This window comes from Crocodylus porosus, unplaced genomic scaffold, assembly GCF_001723895.1.
Source record: "Crocodylus porosus isolate Cpor-Errol unplaced genomic scaffold, CroPor_comp1, whole genome shotgun sequence".
Lineage (NCBI taxonomy): Eukaryota > Metazoa > Chordata > Crocodylia > Crocodylidae > Crocodylus > Crocodylus porosus.
This window is the reverse complement of record NW_017728918.1, coordinates 78,609,520-78,628,960: the sequence shown is the minus strand read 5'-3', so window position 1 is coordinate 78,628,960 and position 19,441 is coordinate 78,609,520. Positions and strand designations below refer to the sequence as shown.

At 40.0% G+C, this 19,441-nt stretch overlaps 1 protein-coding gene across 8 annotated transcripts in view; it reads left to right on the top strand.

Moving 5' to 3' along the window:
• USP45 (ubiquitin specific peptidase 45) overlaps nt 1-19,441 on the top strand; it is a 113,942-nt gene that overhangs the window by 80,111 nt on the left and 14,390 nt on the right. For 2 of the 8 annotated variants that reach the window (XM_019537794.1, XM_019537791.1), the window contains exons 9-13: nt 3,772-3,853; nt 4,859-4,950; nt 10,247-10,303; nt 11,490-11,636; nt 15,386-16,064. In XM_019537794.1, the coding sequence (XP_019393339.1) occupies nt 3,772-3,853; nt 4,859-4,950; nt 10,247-10,303; nt 11,490-11,636; nt 15,386-16,064 (1,057 nt within the window). Of the gene's footprint in view, nt 1-1,643; nt 3,309-3,771; nt 3,854-4,858; nt 4,951-10,246; nt 10,304-11,489; nt 11,637-15,385; nt 16,065-19,441 lie in introns of those variants that run through there. The other 6 variants (XM_019537793.1, XM_019537797.1, XM_019537795.1 and 3 more) reach the window with 6 other exon arrangements.

Below are 19,441 nucleotides of genomic sequence, written 5' to 3'. Positions count from 1 at the left end.
ATCCTATCAGCTGCTTTGTAGTAACGGCCCATGTGCATGCCCTTATGTCACAGTTAGTGGAAGTTAAATTGTGGTACATTACCACAGTTCAGCTTCCACTTACCCCGGGATAAGAGTAGTGCACACTGGTAGTCAGCACAGAGGTAATGACACCTGGTTTAATTAAATCCTTCCCCCTTTTACTCCATAGAATGCACTGTAAAGGGTGAGGCCAACCTTCATTTGCCCAGTGGCAGAAACACTGTACAGAGTACCGTATTTTTTTGGACCATAAGACGCACCTGACCATAAGACGCACCCAGTTTTTATGGCAGGAGAGACTATGTGTGCCAGTGGCCGGCCATTTTTATTGCCGGCTCCCGGCCACCGGCACGGGCGCTGGCTTCTGGTGTAAACAAGCGGCGGGTGTCCCGCTCGGGCTCCGCCGCCTCCGCGGGCAAGCTCCGCCCCGTCTCCCCGGGACGCACACCTTCGGACCATAAGACGCACCCTCGTTTTCCCCCCACTTTTGGGGGGGAAAAAGTGCGTCTTATGGTCCGAAAAATACGGTAGTTTGTAAAAGTAAGTATTTCTTAATGTGTTCTGTTACTAGTTTATTTAGCACCTTACCTTTTGGACACTAGAGTGAAATTTGCAATGCTCAGCATGCCAAACAGAGGAGGATGCCAAAGCCAGGCAAGAAGAAACTCTAAGGAGAAGAAGGTATCTGATGAAGTGAACTCAGTTTCACAAGAGCTTATGCTTTCTCTCTTTATATATCTTATTTAGTTAATTTATAAGGTGCATATTTACCCTGCCTCTTCCCTGGATTTAAGTGCCTAAGTTAGATGCTTGTTTATGTTTGGGATTTACAGATTGAAACCCCCCACATATAATGAACTAATTAATTCCTTCATGACAGGCAACTGGCTCACTCTTAAAGTGTGACCAAAGGAGGAGGTAGCAGTGTACAATATCTTAGTGATTAGAGCACTTATTCAGGTTGTGAGACCTATGTTTTAGGCTTTTCTTAGCCTGATGGAGGTCAAACCCACAATATCACCTCAGAAGAGTGCCATGACCTCCAGACTAGGAAGACACTCCTTCCCTCTCCTTGTTGAAGCTGAGCCACTTAAAGGTTTTGTTTTGTTTTGTGTTTTAATGTTGCAGCAGAGGTGGAAGTTACTATACTGTTCTTCTGGTATAAAATAATTGAAAATGTTTCCCTCACTCTTGATGTGCAGTAAAATCAAGGGAAAGCCTTTTTAAGCAAATGTTCAGATGCTTTCTTCTTCCTGAGGAACAGATTAACAAAAATGTGAGAGTAAATGTCATTGTTGCCAATGGATGTACTGTCCTTATGGTGGTATCAATGTGCATAGTTACTTGCCGTTTAGTTTTACTAGAAATAGTAGCTATTATAAGCACAATAAAAGAACAACATAACATGTTGAGAAATATTTTCTCTTATGAATTGGTCTGTGCAGTATCTCTGTCACCTTTGTCTTTGGGTAAGTGAAGGTTGGTCCCACCCTTTACTGCAATTAAACCCCTGTTTGCCATAATGGTGCATTACTATGAACAGTGACTCTATCACCTCCGGGCTGCGCAGCAAGGGACATTACGACTAAAAGCTCTTTTTCCTCCCTTTTTCGGGTCTATAGATGGTGTGACAAACTGAGAATGTCAGATCTGTGGATCTATTCAATCTTGTGAGCATTGGACAGTTGTGCCAGTCAGATACAAGCAGTAGCAGCATTGTCTGTCATGGGAACTCCACAGCTGTTAATCGTGCTATTGTTATGGAGTGTCACTACCATGTGTTTTTTGATTGAAGAAAGCCTACAGCAATATGTCTGCCACCAGAATCCTTTAGAAATGATTACAGCCACTAACCTTTCTCTTTCATGCTGCTTTTAATTGTGCTTGCTTTTGAGTGTAAAGTTTAGGTAACAGCTCTACTAAAATTGCAGCTAAGCACTTCATTGTGTACCTGTGGAAAACCTTTTATTTAGCTGAACAGTCTAATTGCCACTTCTTATACATCCTGCCCTGATTAATTTTGAAACTGTAGCTAGTTGGTCCTCTGATATTAATATACTATATTATTAACATGTATTTACAGTATATATTATAAAAGTCTTTTCCAGATTGACATAATTTTACATAAATTTACTTTTTTGCTTGCTTCCCCTCTGTATGTGTCTTATAAAATGGTTCTTTTAATTGTCCTGAGATTTTTGTCTCTTTTTGGTGGTGTGAAACCAACTTCAGATTCTTAGGTATTCTATTTTTTCTCCATATCTTTCTAAAAGTACATGTATGTACTTAGACTTTAAAAGTGAAAGGCTGTCAATACTACAATCAAAATTACACAGTCTGTTGTTTTCAGCAATGTGTGCTGGAGATTGTTTCACACCAGGGTTTGAAGTAGCTGAACCCTGCTGCTAATTGATTAATGTCTGCTGCCATTGTTAGTAGCACCCTGACCATTCAGGGACTATGTCTTTCTTTGACCTAAATAAATGGTTCAACGCACTAATCCCAACAAAAGGGGTTGCTTATGGCCCTAAACCCATTTATGGTGTTCAACTTGGTGAATTACCTATTGATTAGTCCTTTTAGTATATTGTTGGCTTTAAGATGATCAAAGCAGGGCTTGGGATGGCAGGAGATAAATTGCAGGCCAGGTCACATATTCATAAGGTAGAAGTATGACGTCTGTGAGTGGATGAACTGGAAATTGAACCTCTAACGATATCCTTATTATAACATTTTTTCATATGGCCTGAGTGGAGCATACGTTGCTGTTGTAAATGTGAGAAATATTTTGTTAGTAGTACAGAAATGTTGAAGCATCGGAACTCATTTCTAGAGTGGTATATTAGCTTAATTGTGACTTCAGTGTCCCTTTTAGCAGATACAGTATTACAGTACAGCCTTACTAATTTGCAGTACTGAGCAAGTACATTTAGTAAGGGAGAATGAATACATTGATAATGATTACTTGACAATCATTTAGTTTATAAATACTTTATAGTTTCCTGGTAAATGTTTCCTGGTATAGTCTGCATCTGTATTGAAGTCTTACAGTATGAGACATCATTACCACAAATTTATTTATTTATTTTTTGACTGAGAAGTGGGGAAATTTACCATTTTTATGTGCAAATTACACCTGAATGTTCAAATATGTTTAATGTTTATTTATGTATAAAAATATATATTTTTAGTATTGTTTTATCAGTACATATAGGTAATCCTTGTGTGTGTTAATAGGAGTTTTTTGTATACCCATTGAGGTATGATAACATAAGTTAGTACTAAAATGAAAAAGAATATAAGTTTAGTACTTTCTAAACACAATAGTAGAAGAATGGTGTTGATTTGAGTAAGGCAGAGGTCTAACAAATGTTTATGGAGTCATGACTTTAAACACTTTCTATATTCTTGTCAGTCATTGTAGAAGGAAGCAGTTTCTCCATTGTCATTTTGCTGTTGTCTTGCCAAGCAATAACAGAAGTGAAAAACATGTTGACCGCGTAATCTCATCGTTCCTTGATAAATGCATTATGAACCTAAAAGTGGTCCCTTTCTATGGGGAGATAAGTTCTTGAATGTTAATTACAAAAGTTATATATTAGCTTGTGTCATACAAAAGCATGATCATATAATTTTAAAATCTTAGTAAACGATCTTTCTTTCTAGAAATAATGGAGACAAAATTCTAACCATTTTTAGATGTTCTTAAATTACTTATCACCTCCTGAAAACATATATTTGTTTTAATAGCGGATACAAACTGGTATCTTAAAAGCATTCAATAATCCAACCACTAAAACAGCAGATGAGGAAACTAAAAGAAAAGTCAAAGGTATGCTACCTCCTAATGAATCGCTTAAAAAAAAAAAGCATGTACAATTGTTCAAATGTAATTTTTTTCTATATTGACTGTCTATTACAAACTGGAGTTCTAGAGCACTGTGCATGGCTTAAGTAAAATTTTATTATCTATTATTCTAGTGCCATCTAGTGCACACATAAAATATTGAAATTCTTGTATGTAGTGGCTTGCTTCTGTTTGTTGCTAATATCACTCTGGAATGTACTTTTACTTTTGGAAATACATTATTTTGCATCTTCTGATTTTTTTTTATTGTGCAACTATTGCATCACTCAAAGAGAGCACCTGGAATGTTTCATTGATTGAATTATTGAGATCCTGAGCATTTTAAGAATATGAACACAAAAGCAGTATAATGATTTTTGCAATAAGGGCAAGATTATTTTCCAAATCTGAGCTTTTTATATAAGTCGTTGTTGCATGTGCTTATTAGTTTTATTCTTACAGCCCAAAAGTACTGAAGCTTGTCTGAAATATTAGCTTCTTCCAGATCTGTAATTTGTTCCTGAAACTGTAACATAAAACAAAATAAATATATCTTTGTGTTATTCTTTCAAGTTTGGCAGTTTTAGAAACCATCATTTAGAAAACGTATCGGTATCTGCTGCTATAGTGCCTGCTTTGGAACAACAGAATATTAAATAAATGAGGCTGATTATGTGCTTTTTTGTTAAAAAGAAAATCAGAATTTTTGTTTAAATCCTCTTGAGAGATGCAGCACTATTCTGATACAGCAGGGGCAGAAGGAGAGGCTGAATATTAATTGTATCACTGAATAACTTCTATAAATATTATGAAGCGTGCCATATTAGCAGTAAATGAAGTATTTATTATATTAATAATGTTATTGTGTGTTTTGTACGTAATTCATACCTTGTGTTTTTTTAACAATAAACCATAGAAACTATTATGTTGTGCTTATACAGTAGCATTGGATTTGTTTTTTCACATTAAAAAAAAGCAATGTTTTTTCAGCATATGGAAGAGAGGGTGTGAAGATGAACTTCATAGATAGGATCTTTGTTGGTGAATTGACTAGCACTGTCATGTGTGAGGAATGTGAAAATGTAGGTATTTTGGAATTCAGTTTGATATGGAATAGATCGCATATTGATTTGTTCACATTGTTTGGTTTTTTAAAAAGATTTTATTGGAGTTTTCTTAGTAACATGACTTATTTCATTCTTAAAATATTCTCTGTATACATACAGGTTTCCCTTGCCAACCACGGGGGTTAGGTTTCGGAAAGTTCCCATGGTTGGCAAAACCGCAGTTGGTAAAACTAAAGGCTTATGGGGGAAATGGGATCAGGGACTTGAATACTGTACATTATAGTGTATAAAAATATTTTTTACTTACCTTTAATACACGGGGTCAGTTGGGAGTAGGCATACCCCTAGGGGCACTTAGGTTATAGGGGGTACGTGACAGTGGGCAGGGAACAGAGCGCACCCAGGGCGCGGTGGCAGCATCTCCCCCAGCATGTTCACCTGTTACCCGAGGAAGGAGGGGGAAGGAAAGGGGAGGGACGTGTCAGCCAGCCCTGCGCAGCACACTGCAGCACTTCCTCTCCTCCACCTGTCTGAATGGTGTGGTGGGGGTGTTTTGTGCCTGCCAGTCAGCAGCCTGCAGATGGGGTGCTGGCCAGCCCGGGTTGTGGGACAATTGGAGCCCAGCAGCAGTGGGAGCCACCTGTCTGTACCCCTGGATGAGCCGCTGGGCTCGGATTGTCCCATGATTTGGCCTGCTGTTCCCTGCCACCCTGCTTCCCTCCCCCATGACCTGGTGCGGCAGGAAGCAGAGAAGCCGCACCTACCACTGCTTGCCCCACATTGCCCTGGCAATGTGCCTCCTACATACGGGGCTGAATTGAGGGCAGTGGTGCAGGGCTGCGTCCCTCAAATCAGCAGCAGGCACAGGAGGCGCATTGCTGGGGCAGCATGGGGTGGGCAACGGCGAGTGAAGAGATCCCTGCGTGGTTTCTCTGCTTCGTGCCATGCTGGGTCATGGAGGAGGGCACCAGGGAAGAGCAGCGAGCCGGCTTGCTGTTCCCTGCCACCACGCACACCTTTGGTATGGCTTGGGGGCCACCTCTGGCTGGGGTAGCAGGGGCCGTGGGGGAGAAGGAGAGGCACAAGCAGAGCCAGGGGGTTGGTGGGCTGATGCGTGGCCACAGAAAACTGTGGTTACTCAAAACTGTAATACTGCGGTAATCAAAATAGTATACAGAATATTGACTGTGGATACTCAAAACTCTGGTTGGCGAGGAAAACCTGTACGAAGGAGTCTTATGAATTAGAAATGGTTTAAATTCTGGTAGTAGTTTGTATCTAGCTAATTTAAGTTTGGAGATTTCAAATTTTACAGTTGTCCTGGAAATACTGATACCATATTTAATGCAGCATTTCCCAAACTTCTGAATGTTGAACTCTATTTCAGAAAATGAAACTAATCACTAACCCTGATCACAACTCAGCCAAATGTTGGTAAAGAAGTACCTGCCCTTAATCTTTATGTCTTCCATGGCCTACTGGTTATTCCTTTCAGACTTGGTCTTTACCTTGGGAAATGCTTATTATAATTAATGGACATAGAAAAATAATAAATAAAATTTATATTTTAAAACTGGTATAAAATTGATATTTGCTTAGATTATCCTAATATGAAATACTTTTGATTGTTAAATCAATATTTTTAACAATAAGTAACTATTAATATGCAATAATGTTTTATTATAAATAAGTGGTTACTGTCATCTTTACAAGTTTCTATAACTTCATAAAGATGACAGTTTTTTGTTTTGATTATATTGCATTGTTTGGATTATTTTCATTCAACTTGTGTTTGAGTTTTCTTTAAAACATTATATTTCATATTATAAACATAAAATGCATCATTCATTATGAATAATTAATCTCAGTTCTGCAGTGTCAGGTAATCTCCCCTTTATGATGGGTAGATTATACTGTAGTTTCTTTCTAGTATCAATGAAGAACTTCACCTGCATGCAATTTAGAAAGGTTAGGAGTTAAATGTACTGTATCTTGCTTTATTCTTAGATTCCATCCATACATGTCAGGACTTTGCTAGTCAACCGTATTTAAATGAGGTTCCAGCTCAGTTTTCTTTTCCAGTAGTGGCAAAAAAAAGCTTTTGGCTATTACCTCATTTTTATAAAATACCATGCTATAAAAGCTTTGCTTATACAGTATCCTGCTGACAAAAAAGTATTGTATTTAAGTATAGATGTAGTTAGTGCAGTTCTAATCCTCATATATTATTCTTGATCACCCAGAAAAATCCTGGGTGATTTGGAAAAAAGAAATATTGTGGTCCTTGTTACATGAACTACAGCAACTAAATTTAACAGGAGACTTGAAAGTCATGAATGTATAAAGGGGAAATGAGGGGAAGGCTAATAGTAATAAGAAAGCATGATCATTCAATACATTATGTATACTACTTAATTTTTTTTCACTTTATCTTCTAGTTAGTCAGAGGTAAGTTACTAGAAGTCATTTGCTGGAATGGATGGAATTTAACAAGTAGATTTGGGGAGGGTGGGACGTTCCAGGCACCAGAATATGAGAGAAGGCTCCTATAGACAGGCAGGGAGCAGACTTGATTAAACAAGTCTGCTAGAACATGGAAATAAACAGTTCAAAGTGCCCCACTGCCATTTTTCAGCGCAGGAGATGCTGATACTCATGATGCACAAGTGCTTTTAATTAGCGTAGCTCACTAATTAAAGTGCCCCCTGGCGTCTCCCGGAGCATGTGTAAAAATGCCCATAGAGTCCTGTGAGAGAAAATAACTATGTAGGTAAAGTAATTGATTATGGGGTGCCAGAAGCAAAATAGAATGTTAGAATAAAAATACATATTTTTTAAACACCTGATTAATTGATTTTTCTATGCTGTTGCCTTACTTAATTTGCAAGTACCTCTATTAGTCCAGATGCATAACTTGAAAAAAAATATAGCTGTTTAGCTTTAGCCAGTAAAGTAGTTACATGGCTTAATCTGTTTGAGGATATAGATTCATAGATTGTTAGGGACTGGAAGGCACCTTGCAGATCAGCGGGTCCAGCCTCCCCCCTCTGGATCTAGGCAGGAGGACAACTGGGGTTAGGTGACCCCAGCGAGGTGACTGTCTAGTCTCTTGAAAACCTCCAGGGTAGGTGACTGCACCAGTTCTGTAGGGAGTTTATTCCTCAGTCTGCAAACCCTGACTGCAAAGGAGTTTTTCCTGGTATTAAGCTTGAAGCAGCTTTCCAGGAGTTTGTATCCACTGGTCCTGGTCTTCCTGGGGGTTCCCTAGTGAACAATTTTTCACCAAGCTCCTGATGCGCTCCTCTGATATAGTGGGAAGCCACTATCAAGTCCTCTCTCTACCTTCTCTTCTTTAGGCTAAAGAGGCCCAGGTCCCTCAGCATCTCCTTGTATGGCTTGCCTTGCAAGTCCCTGATCATACAGGTTGCTCTTTTCTGGACCCTCTCAAGTTTTTCCACATCCTTATTGAAGTGCAGTGCCCAGAACTGGGTGCAGTACTCCAACTGTAGTCTCACCAGTGCTGAGTACAGCGGGAGTATCACTTCTTTAGTTTTACACGAGTTGCATCAGTTGATGCATGCCAGCATGTTGTTTGCCCTGCTGACCACCACCTCGCACTGACGGCTCATGTTCATACAATGATCAATCATTACCCCCTAGGTCCCTTTCGGCAATGGTGCAAGTCAAGCAGTCACCACCAAGCCTGTATGTGTGTTGAGGGTTGTTTGCCCCCAAGTGGAACACCTTACACTTTGAAGTGTTAAACTTCATCTGGTTCTGGTCTGCTCAACTCTCGAGTCTGTCCAGGTCTGCCTGTATCTGCAGCCTATCTTCTGACGTGACCACACTGCCCCATAACTTAGTGTCATCTGGAAACTTGGCCAGCGAGCTTTTCACTCCCCCATCCAAATCATTGATAAAGATGTTGAAAAGCACTGGTCGAAGCACGGACCCCTGAGGGATGCCGCTGGCCACTTTGCGCCAGGACAACACAGATCCATTCATGAGAACAGTTTTCCACCCACTGAACCATCGAGCAGCTGAGCCCGCAATCTTCCAGTTTCCCCTCAAGGATGTCATGGGATACTAGATCAAAAGCCTTTTGGAAGTCTAGGTATATAACATCTACCACATCCAGGTGGCAAGAGACCTGATTGTAGAAGATGAGATTGGTAAGACAAGACCTACCTGTGACAAAGCCATGCTGGCTGTCATTCAGAATCTTACCTTCCACGAGCGTATTGCACATAGATTCTTTAATGAGCTTTTCCAGGATTTCCCCTGGGATGGAGGTTAGGCCGACTGGCCTATAGTTGCTCGGTTCCTCCCTCTTCTGCCTCTTGAAGATGGGCACAGTGTTGGCCTTCTTCCAGTCATCAGGGATTTCCCCTGTGCACCATGAATTCTGAAAAAGCTTTGCCCTGGGTTCCACGATGGCCTCAGCCAGCTCCTTCAACACTCTCGGATGGAGTCCATCCGGTCCTGCTGACTTGAAGCTAACTATGTTACTTCAGATATGACTAAACAGAATATTGCCATTTTACCCTCTTGATATACTGTATTGCAGTATAGGACACACTTTTTAAAACAAAGTATTTCTTCTGAAAATGGCCTATCTCTTAACTTCAAGAAAAAAGAAGTAAAAAGCTCTTATGTACCATACACGTGATGGTGATACACATGGCATTCCAGGCACTTTTAATTAGCATGGCTCTCAGAGGCTCGCTAATTAAAGTACCTTGCTCTCCCTCAACCTCCTGGAACACATCTATAAATGCCCCTGGTAGCCAATGGCTTCCTGTCTGACATCTGACTTTGGAACTCACTTTTAAAAAAGGACTTGCTATGCTGTTTAGTTTGCTCTTCGATCAGAGGCAAGATGCATCTCTCCTACTTACTTTCCCTGCTCTTATTTCTGCTAATAGAGAGCCTCAAGGCAGGGTAGGGGGAGTACTAGTGGGGAGAGAGTTGACTCTCTTAAGGAATGGATGGGGAAAGATCTACCTGTGGAGATTCCCCTCTGTGTGTGGATTCAAGTTGTATGACAGTGCCCATTGTTTTTCTATGCTGCAGTTCACTGTAGCATTCTCCGTTATGTATTAAACCAAAATGAAAATCAAAATTAGCTTCAAATAAATATTTAATTAAATGTTTATGGGAAGTTCTTCATTGTAATTAAATAGATCTTTCACAGACAGTTAGCTTCTATAGGTTTTTGTAGTATTATGATGATATGATAAAACATGGAAGCTGCATACTAGAATACTAATAAAGTTCTTTGTATTTTATTTGCTTTTTGTTTTCCTTCAAGATTTCCACAGTAAAAGAGCCTTTCATTGATCTTTCACTTCCTATAATAGAGGAGAGGGTAAGACGCACATAAAATATTAAATTTGAAAGTAGTTTCCATGGAAGCACTTTTTTCCTTACATGAAAATGTGTATGTGTTTGTATGTACTTAGGTATAGACACATGTGACTTGAATTTATAGCCTAAAAATATGAATATGCATATGTAATATGCTTATATAGTTAAATATTTACATAAATACAAAATATATAAACTGTGTTTATAATATTCGATTAGATTTATAACAAAATATATTATTTAATCAGCATATAGTTCTGAATTTATTCTAATAATAACTTTTCCTGTATACATACATACATATACTGGTAGTTTGTTGTTAGATATGACTAAATACAAATAGATTTCAGGGGACTTAAATGTTTTTTAAAAGGTCACATGAATGCATTCATTACTTAGTATAATAAAGTTGCTGAGGCTTGGAGGCTAAAATAAAATGACTTTTTAATCCATGCTGCTGCATGTTATACAGATTTCCCCTTGGACATCAGGTGAGGCAATTGAACCCCAAGAGGACTTTCCCTGTGAGGGAAGGCAGATAACATTTTTACCATCATCCTTCTCCATGTATTCTTCTGGGAAAAAGCAGCTTAATTTGTGGTAAATCTGCCTGAGAATATGTGGGCTAAGGCTTGACTCCCCAAAAGGATTAGATGTCCAACTCCCATTGAAGTCAGTGGGAATGAGGCACTCTAAAAACCTTTAGGGTCTGGGCTTCTGTGGGTGCGTCTATACAAGATCCTGAATGTGCAGTAGACTAATTCTACTGTGCATTAACATGTCATGGCAAAAGTTGTGCTAATGTGCAGTAGAATTAGTCATTAAGCTCATAACATAAGGTCATTAAGCTGCATAACAAGACTGTGTGCCTTTGCTACTGTGCAGTAGCTCCAGCTACTGTGCATTTGTGTAGTTCCTCATATTAGAGGTACTAAACTTAATGTCCAGTAGCAAAGGCACATTAATGCACTGTAGATGCACCCAGTGTCTTCCTGTTCACATATCTGCCCTGGGAGTGGTAGTTTTTTGTGACAGGAGTTTCTTGATGCCCTTAGGTGTTACTACAGTTCTGCTGGGGTTCTCTCTCCAGTTAACAAAATGTGAATTTCTTTAGTACTTTACAAAATTGCAAGGAATTGGAAAAAATTAATTACATACTGCTTCTCCTCAATAATATTTATGCACAGGTCTCAAAACCTGTGCCTTTGGGAAGGACAAGTAAAGGTAAAACTGCACCGGAGGTGGATTTTGGTCACTACAACTGCCCTTCTGTTACTGCTCTGAATAATCAGCAAGCAAAAATCACCAAGAAACACTCTTTAACAAAAGATAAGGTAAGCATCTGTGCTGTCCAGTAATCTTCAGATTGATCAGCAGCAAATTGTTTACTTGTGGATTTACAGATGTAGGAATTTAGAAAGTCTGTATTTTTGTGGGCTAAATTGCAAATGTGTTAGAAAACATACAGAACGTTGTAAATGCATGAACAAATTGATTACTGGAATGCCATAATTCCATCATTTAAATGTGACCTCATTAGAAGAGAGAGCTTTTCTGCAGATTAGTTTTTTAATTTATGCTTCTTTTCTTTTATTGCCCTCCCTCACCTCTGACTGCAGCCAGAAGCAAACTTAGTGGACAATAACAGGCCCTGTAATGCTGGCCAAGAGAGCAGACAAGTCAGTATTAGTGCCATTTGGTGGATCAGTTGGCAGGGTGTGCTACAAAAGTAGTACAGCCAACCCAGTCTCCCTGGAGACAGAGAACATGATTTTCATGATGCACTCAGCCTCCAGGGCCTGAGAACTATAGTTCAACCCCTTAACATGGTCTTCCTGATGGTGGCACAGCATTCTGCAGACATGCCAAACTAACAAATACTGAAGCTCTTTCCTACTTCATGTGCCATTTTTATTATTATACAAGAAAGCATATATTTTTGGTTATCAGAGCTGTACAGAGGAACTGTGATCCATGTGGTATACAAATACCAATTGTAAAGATAAAATGACAGGGTATTGTATTATTAAGGTTCCGTGTATTAATACATGTATTATGTGCCTTCTTATTTTATATATGACCCAACATTAGATTAAGTCCTATCAGCATTGCCCTTGCTGGGTTCTAAACAGTCTTTGAATGGGTATGAAATTATTAATAGTACTGACAGGAAATTAGTACCACTAAGATGATTCCAGAGATGGTCTTTAGCATAACTATGAGTCTAAATTGTATAACTTTAAATAGAGCACTAATCTAATTTTAGTATTATAAGTCTAAGTCTCCAACATAGTACAGGAAACAACTGTGCTTTCATTGAAGATGGCTAACAATACTTACAAAGTTACTAGTGTCTAATTTGTGAGAGCCTGTGGTTCAGAAACTCATATACTACTTTTCTTTTGGATCATCCATCACCAGTGTATTATTATGGTTTTCTTTCTGGATATTTGAAGAGGTACTACATATCCCCATTCTCCTCTGAATCACTGAATCTCTCTGAAACAGAGGATTGCCAGTTCCACATACCATTTGTTTCTATTCTGTGCGTCTAGCCTAGGATTTCAGAAGTCTGTATCTGGAGCTCCAGGGGCACTTGGAAACCATCCATTTTCAGCAGGAAGGCATCCAAGCACTGGTTGCCAGGCCTAATGCTTTTATTCAGCAAACTAGACTTAACTGCTTTAAGGGCTTAATGAGTGCTGTTTGCATAACATCCACAAGTTCTAATAGGAGTTAGTGACAATAGGGAATTAGTTTCTTTGTATAACTCGTAGAAATAAAACAAACTTCACTGGGACAAGAAACGTTTCCGACTAGTGGAAAATAGCACGGTGGGTAGTCAGTGGTTTTTTGTGTTTGTTTTTTATTTCTTCTTTGCTAAATAGCACAATTACTTCCCAGTTTAAGGCTCCAAATCACAAAAGCTTGTCCCTGTCTAGAAAAACTTTTGGGGACATGCTTGATTTTCATTAACTTCAGTGGATATAAGTATGTACTTAAAACTTAACATTGAGCATATGCTCCAAAACCCTCTGGCTCATGCTTTAAACACAAACAATGAACATGAAGAAGGCAGAGACAATAGCATAGCACTAGAGAATATCCAGGAAAGATCAATGAGACTGAAGTATAAAAAAGAAAGGTGTAAGAGTAGAAAAGATGGAAGGAAAAAAATATAGGCATTCATACTGGTGGGAGATAAAGGACTGGATCCAAAACGTTTTGAAGTTAACTGGAAGAATCTTATGGACTTAACTGGAATTTGGATCTGACTGAGAAAATGAATTAGGAATGAACAGAGTAGTATGTTGACTACAATTTTGTAATTGAAGTGTAGGATACCAGAGAGAGACCAAAAGGGGAAGGGAGAGGGGAGAAGAGAAAGCTGAGAGATGAGTATAAGTCTGCTAAAACCTGGCCTAATGATGTATTTTCTTGTGGGCAAAAGGTTATCCTCTTCTTGTACCTGCCTCTTTGAATTTAAAGTTTTAAAAAAAAATTCATCTGCAGATACTGAAATCATATGTAGATGATCAAAAATAGACCTACCACAGAAAAAACATAATAAAGATTATAAAGGTAATCCTTAACACATTTACAGTGCTGCAAGAATAAAGTAATCAGTACAGATTAGGTGAATGAAGTATTTGGTAAAACATTTTAAACTTGGCTACACAAAGTGTTTTGAGATTAATGCAGGTGTGAGGAGGTATCAGTATATCATCCCTTGAACCTCTATCTTTTAAGTCTGTCCCAGCCTAGAACTCTCTCTTCAACCCACTCCAGCAGTTTCCAGGGCCTGTTCAAGAAACAAATAGCCTTGCAACTCCTTATCACCAAAACCAGCCATGAGTCTCTCCTGTGATCACAGCCAATTGCAGCCATATTTTCATAAGTAACTACAAAAGATTAGGATATTAGAACAGTGGTTCATGTCTTTTTGGACTCAGGGCACCCCGTCCTGCACGTGAGATACCCTCCATAACTTTCGTGAATTGAGTGGCACCCAGTTTCAAAAACTAATCTATATGTTACAGTGCTTACTGGTCAGGGGCAGCAACCCCCAGCACGTGTGCTGAGCATGGACCGCAATGCCATTTTGCTCGGTGCACCTCCGCCAGCCCGGGCGCTAAGCAGTTGTTGCCAGCCATGGAGCCCAGGCCTGGGAGGCTGCAAGCAGACCGGGCTCCTAGGACTGGCTGCAGCCAGGAGGCTGCAAAAAGCTGGTCTGGGCTCCGGCATGTCAGCACTCCAGTACCTTCCAAGGTAGACATTGTGATTTTTTTGGCACTCTGGCCAAAAAACATTGCCTATCCCTGCTGTAGGTTCTTACAGTAGGGGTAAGAGATTGTCTAGTCAGGGACAAGCCTGAGCCTGGCTTACCTGCTTAGTTTTCTACTTATGGCCTCATACCTCACAGTACCCTTCAAAACATTTGGAGGCACCCCAAATTGTCCCAGCACCCTGGTTGAGAATCACTGTATTAGAGCAATGATAAGAAGAGGCAAGTGATCCCAAATGGAAAATGTTGTGAACCCTTTTTCTTTTTTCAGAATTTATGTGGTAAAAAATTGGTTTTCTCTTCTCATAATCATGCATTTTTATTAAGAATTTTTAATATTTCTAAATTTTAAAAACAGTTCAAAATTTCTTAAAACCTAGGTTCCAAGCAAAGTAGAATTTAGTTGTGAGGATGCAATCTTAGTATAGGTCTGTGTGTGCTAGTTTTTCATTGGCAACACAAATTATTAGTCTAACTGATCTCACAGTTCAAGTTTACAAATCAAATATGGAATCCTTTACCATGCATGGATCAAGTTATAACATTGATATAATTCAAATGGGTAAGATAGATGTCACTATGGATATGTTGCTGCCAAATATATAAGTTTACATCCAAACACCAATTTGTCTAAACAATTTAAAGAAGTAGGGTTATAGAACATGGTGAAACCAGATCAATACAATACAGGTCTTTATTTTGCTTTGAAAATATAAGTTATATTTGCTGTTACTTTAGTTTCACAAATCTATTTTCTCTCTCACCTCTATTACTGAAATATTTCAATACCATTTGCAGAATCAGTTAAATTATGAAAGACGCCTTTCCAGAAAATCCTCCTCTGGTGGGGAAGATAGAAGTCCTGTTATCATGCATGAAAAGGATGGTAATCTTGAAGCAGAATGTGGCTCTGGAGTTCTGTATTCGGAAGACACAATTCCTGAGTCTGCAGTAAATGGAAGTCAGACTGAAGGCAGTGAAAAAGATATCAGTTGTTCTGAAAGTAGCGTTGATGCAGACAGCGAAGCCTCGGAAGGTGAAAGTGCTTCTACACAGTCACTTTTTGGCACATCCAGTAACACATCTGGTTTGCATGTCAACCGACTCAACTATTTATCAGGAAATGTCAAACCACAAAACAGCAAACCAAGTGATAGTCACAATGAGGTGACCGTTATCACTGCCATATCCAAACTCAGCCTCAGCAATACTGTAAAAGAATGTGAAGAGGGGGATTCACCATTAAGTTTGTCAAACAATTCAATGTTTTCAATGGAAAAGTCCGCTTTGTCCAAAAATCCCCAAAATGCTTTTCAGACCCTTTCTCAAACATATTCAACTAGCTCTAAAGAATGTTCCGTTCAGTCCTGCCTCTACCAATTTACATCTGTGGAGCTGTTAATGGGGAACAACAAGCTTTTATGTGAGAGTTGTACAGAAAGGAAACAGAAGTATCAAAAGAAAACAAACTCTACAGGTAACATGCTAATGTTTGTTGAAATATGTTAATAAGTTAAATATATTTCCTTTCAACTGCTTCTTTGCTCTATTTGTCAATGTTGGTCTCTGTTGAACTGCATGGGCTCCCTCTGGTGGTGAAATAAATAGCTGTAAGTTTTAGTTAAAGTTGGTGAAACTAAACTTTAATACAAAGCCATTACATATAATATGATACTGGTTTAAATTCAGATTCAGAATTCTAAACTCTTTGGGTACAACCTGAATAACATAATAGGACCGTTTCAGGTTTGATAGGTTTAGCATTTGACCTATGGTTTTTCATATTTACAAGTCCCTGATAGGCAAAGAATACATGTTTTAATATTCAGTGCTTGAAACCCCACTGCTTGGAGATGTCGTGTAAGTAAGAATGTGTGAGTCAACAAAATATGTTTTCCTTTGAGAGGATTGTCCATAGGGGCCTCCTCATTATGTGAATGTACATGCACTGAATTTGAATCTTGTTATCTCAGTAGTACGCTTCGGGTGTACAATAGACACAGCCTGCCCTCAGTCTAGGCCAAGGAGACAAGGACACTGGCTTCTCAATTCCTCTTGACTACATTGGCTAGAGTTGGAGCAATTATATCAGCTTTAGCTTGGGGCCTACACACCTTCCTTGTGCTACAAGGGCTTCTTCATTTTTTGACTGTGCTTTTTTCATTACTTCTATCCCTTAGGAAAAATGAGAGAATTTTTTTTAGTCGTCTTTCTTTTGTTGGGTTTTCTGCCCTTTCCACTCACTCCTCCCACACACTTTAGTTTTTACTGCACCATGTAGCACCCCAATATTCAAAGTTGTCTTCCCCTTGTTGACTGTCTCCTGTACCTACTCCTGTAAGATCGAGGCCACTTTTCTTCTGTAAGTATTACAATCTGATGCTGTGTAGAACCCTGGATTTTTGTGCTTTTTCTAAAAAAAAAAATATAGAGGTAACAGGAGCAAGCATTTACATGTATGTATAAATGTAGAAAAGAATTTTCCCCAGGCTCACAACTACACGAAGAGATCAAGTTAAAGTTTGACCCTGTTCTGAAAACTGCCTCTACAACTGGAATTCTCCAGTTCCGTTCCTGTAAGGCAGCTTGTTCAAGTAGACAGGACACTGCCCTGAGAGTAAGAGTTGTGTAAGGGGTTTTTTTTTTCAGTCCAAGAACCAAATAAAAATATTGAAGAACCATTCAGTTCTAATTCTACTACTTTTTTTCATTTTTTCTAACCAAAATAAAATAAAAAGTTGATTTCATATCATATGACAACGTTTATATTCAAGCTGAATTGAAGCAAGCCGTGATGCACTTTACACGTGATGTGATTAGCACGTTAATCATGCTTTAAATAGTAACCTGGCCATATGTTCAAATTAATTTAAGCCATAATAATACAGTTATTCCACATATTATCATAGTCATAGAGAGGTAGGGCTGGAAGAGTCATTAGTCCAACCCCCCTGCCTAAGGCAGGATCATCCCTATTCAAGCCATCCCATGCAACCATAATCTTAACTCTACATAAGACTACCCTCAACCCTGATACAACATGGACCAAACACCCTAACCTCCTACAGGTAAAGCAAGGAAACCTTGGCAGCCATTGTCCTCTTCAATAAAATGTTGTCAATATATGCTCAAGAGGTCCTGGGTGGAGGGCCATAGCCCCTGCTCCAGAGGAAGGCAAAAACCCCATAGTCCCTATTCATCTGATCATGGGGTAAAATTCTTTCTTGCCCCCAAGTAGCACTGGCAGGGGAATCAGCACACCCCAGCTGAAGTCCCCAGCCTTACTTCTAGCCAATACCCAGTGCCTCTGAGGAGGCTTAAAAACAACCTGACACATATTGCAGAAAAAGGGGTTGGGGGGGCGGAGTGTGCAGAAGCAACCAACAAAACCCAGAAGCATGGGAAATGCCCATGATGGAAAATTGGCATAGATATGCCTAGAATAGGCAGCTGCACACATGGTTTTCTGACCTCCCTGGCTCTTGGGGATCCCAGGATCAAGGAGCCTTTGCCTGATTCTGAGGTCCCCATGCAATAGGGATATGAGAAAACCATGTGTGCACGTGCACACACAGAATTTTAAAGTACCCAGCACAACCCAACTCCAGAACTAGGGAGAGGCTACCTGATCCCCAAGTTCCTACACTGTGCTGCAGTGCTGGGCATCATGCATGGTTTTAATTTATTGAGCAGCTGCAACCCGATCCTGGCATCTCCAAGCACTGAAACTGGTGGAAACCCTGTGTGGTGCCCAGCTGGATGGTTTTTACTCATGTGTGCATACCATGACTGCATGATTAGGTTGCATCAGCCTGATCCCAGGGTCCCTGTATGCTGAGATCTGTGAAAACCCTGTGTGTTCCACCTTGGGAGGAAAAACCTGCAACATCGTTATAGGCTCGGCAGTGCTACACTGGCTAGCACTACAGAAGAAAGAGACTTGGGGGTCATCATTGACCACAAGATGAACATTAGCCTTCAATGCGATTCTGCGGCTAGTAAAACGACCAAAACGCTGGCTTGCATCCATAGATGCTTCTCAAGCAAATCCCGGGGTGTCATTCACCCCTTGTACTCGGCTTTGGTAAGGCCGCAGCTGGAGTACTGCGTCCAGTTTTGGGCTCCACAATTCAAAAAGGATGTGGAGAAGCTTGAGAGAGTCCAGAGAAGAGCCATGCGCATGACCAGAGGTCAGGAAAACAGACCTTACGACGACAAGCTGAGAGCCATGGGGCTCTTTAGCCTGGAAAAGTGCAGGCCCCACAATTCAAAAAGGATGTGGAGAAGCTTGAGAGAGTCCAGAGAAGAGCCATGCGCATGACCAGAGGTCAGGAAAACAGACCTTACAATGACAGGCTGAGAGCCATGGGGCTCTTTAGCCTGGAAAAGACCAGGGATGATCTGATGGCCATCTATAAATTTATCAGGGGTGACCACCATTATCTGGGGGAATGTTTGTTCACCAGAGCGCCCCAAGGGATGACAAGGTCGAACGGTTATAAACTACTGCAAGACCATTTCAGGCTGGACATAAGGAAGATTTCTTTACTGTCCGAGATTCCACGGTCTGGAGGTTGTTCAAGCACCTACATTGAACACCTTCAAGAGGAAATTGGATGCTTATCTTGCTGGAATCCTATGACCCCAGCTGACTTCCTGCCATTCGGGCGGGGGACTGGACTTGGTGATCTTCCAAGGTCCCTTCCAGCCCTAATATCTTTGAAATCTATGAAATCAACTGATTGTCAGCTGGAGCCAAGGACTAGACTTATTTCATAGATTTCATAGACATTAGGGCTGGAAGGGACCTTTGAGTGGGAGGTCTGTAGTAGACTCCCACCGTTGTGTCCCCTG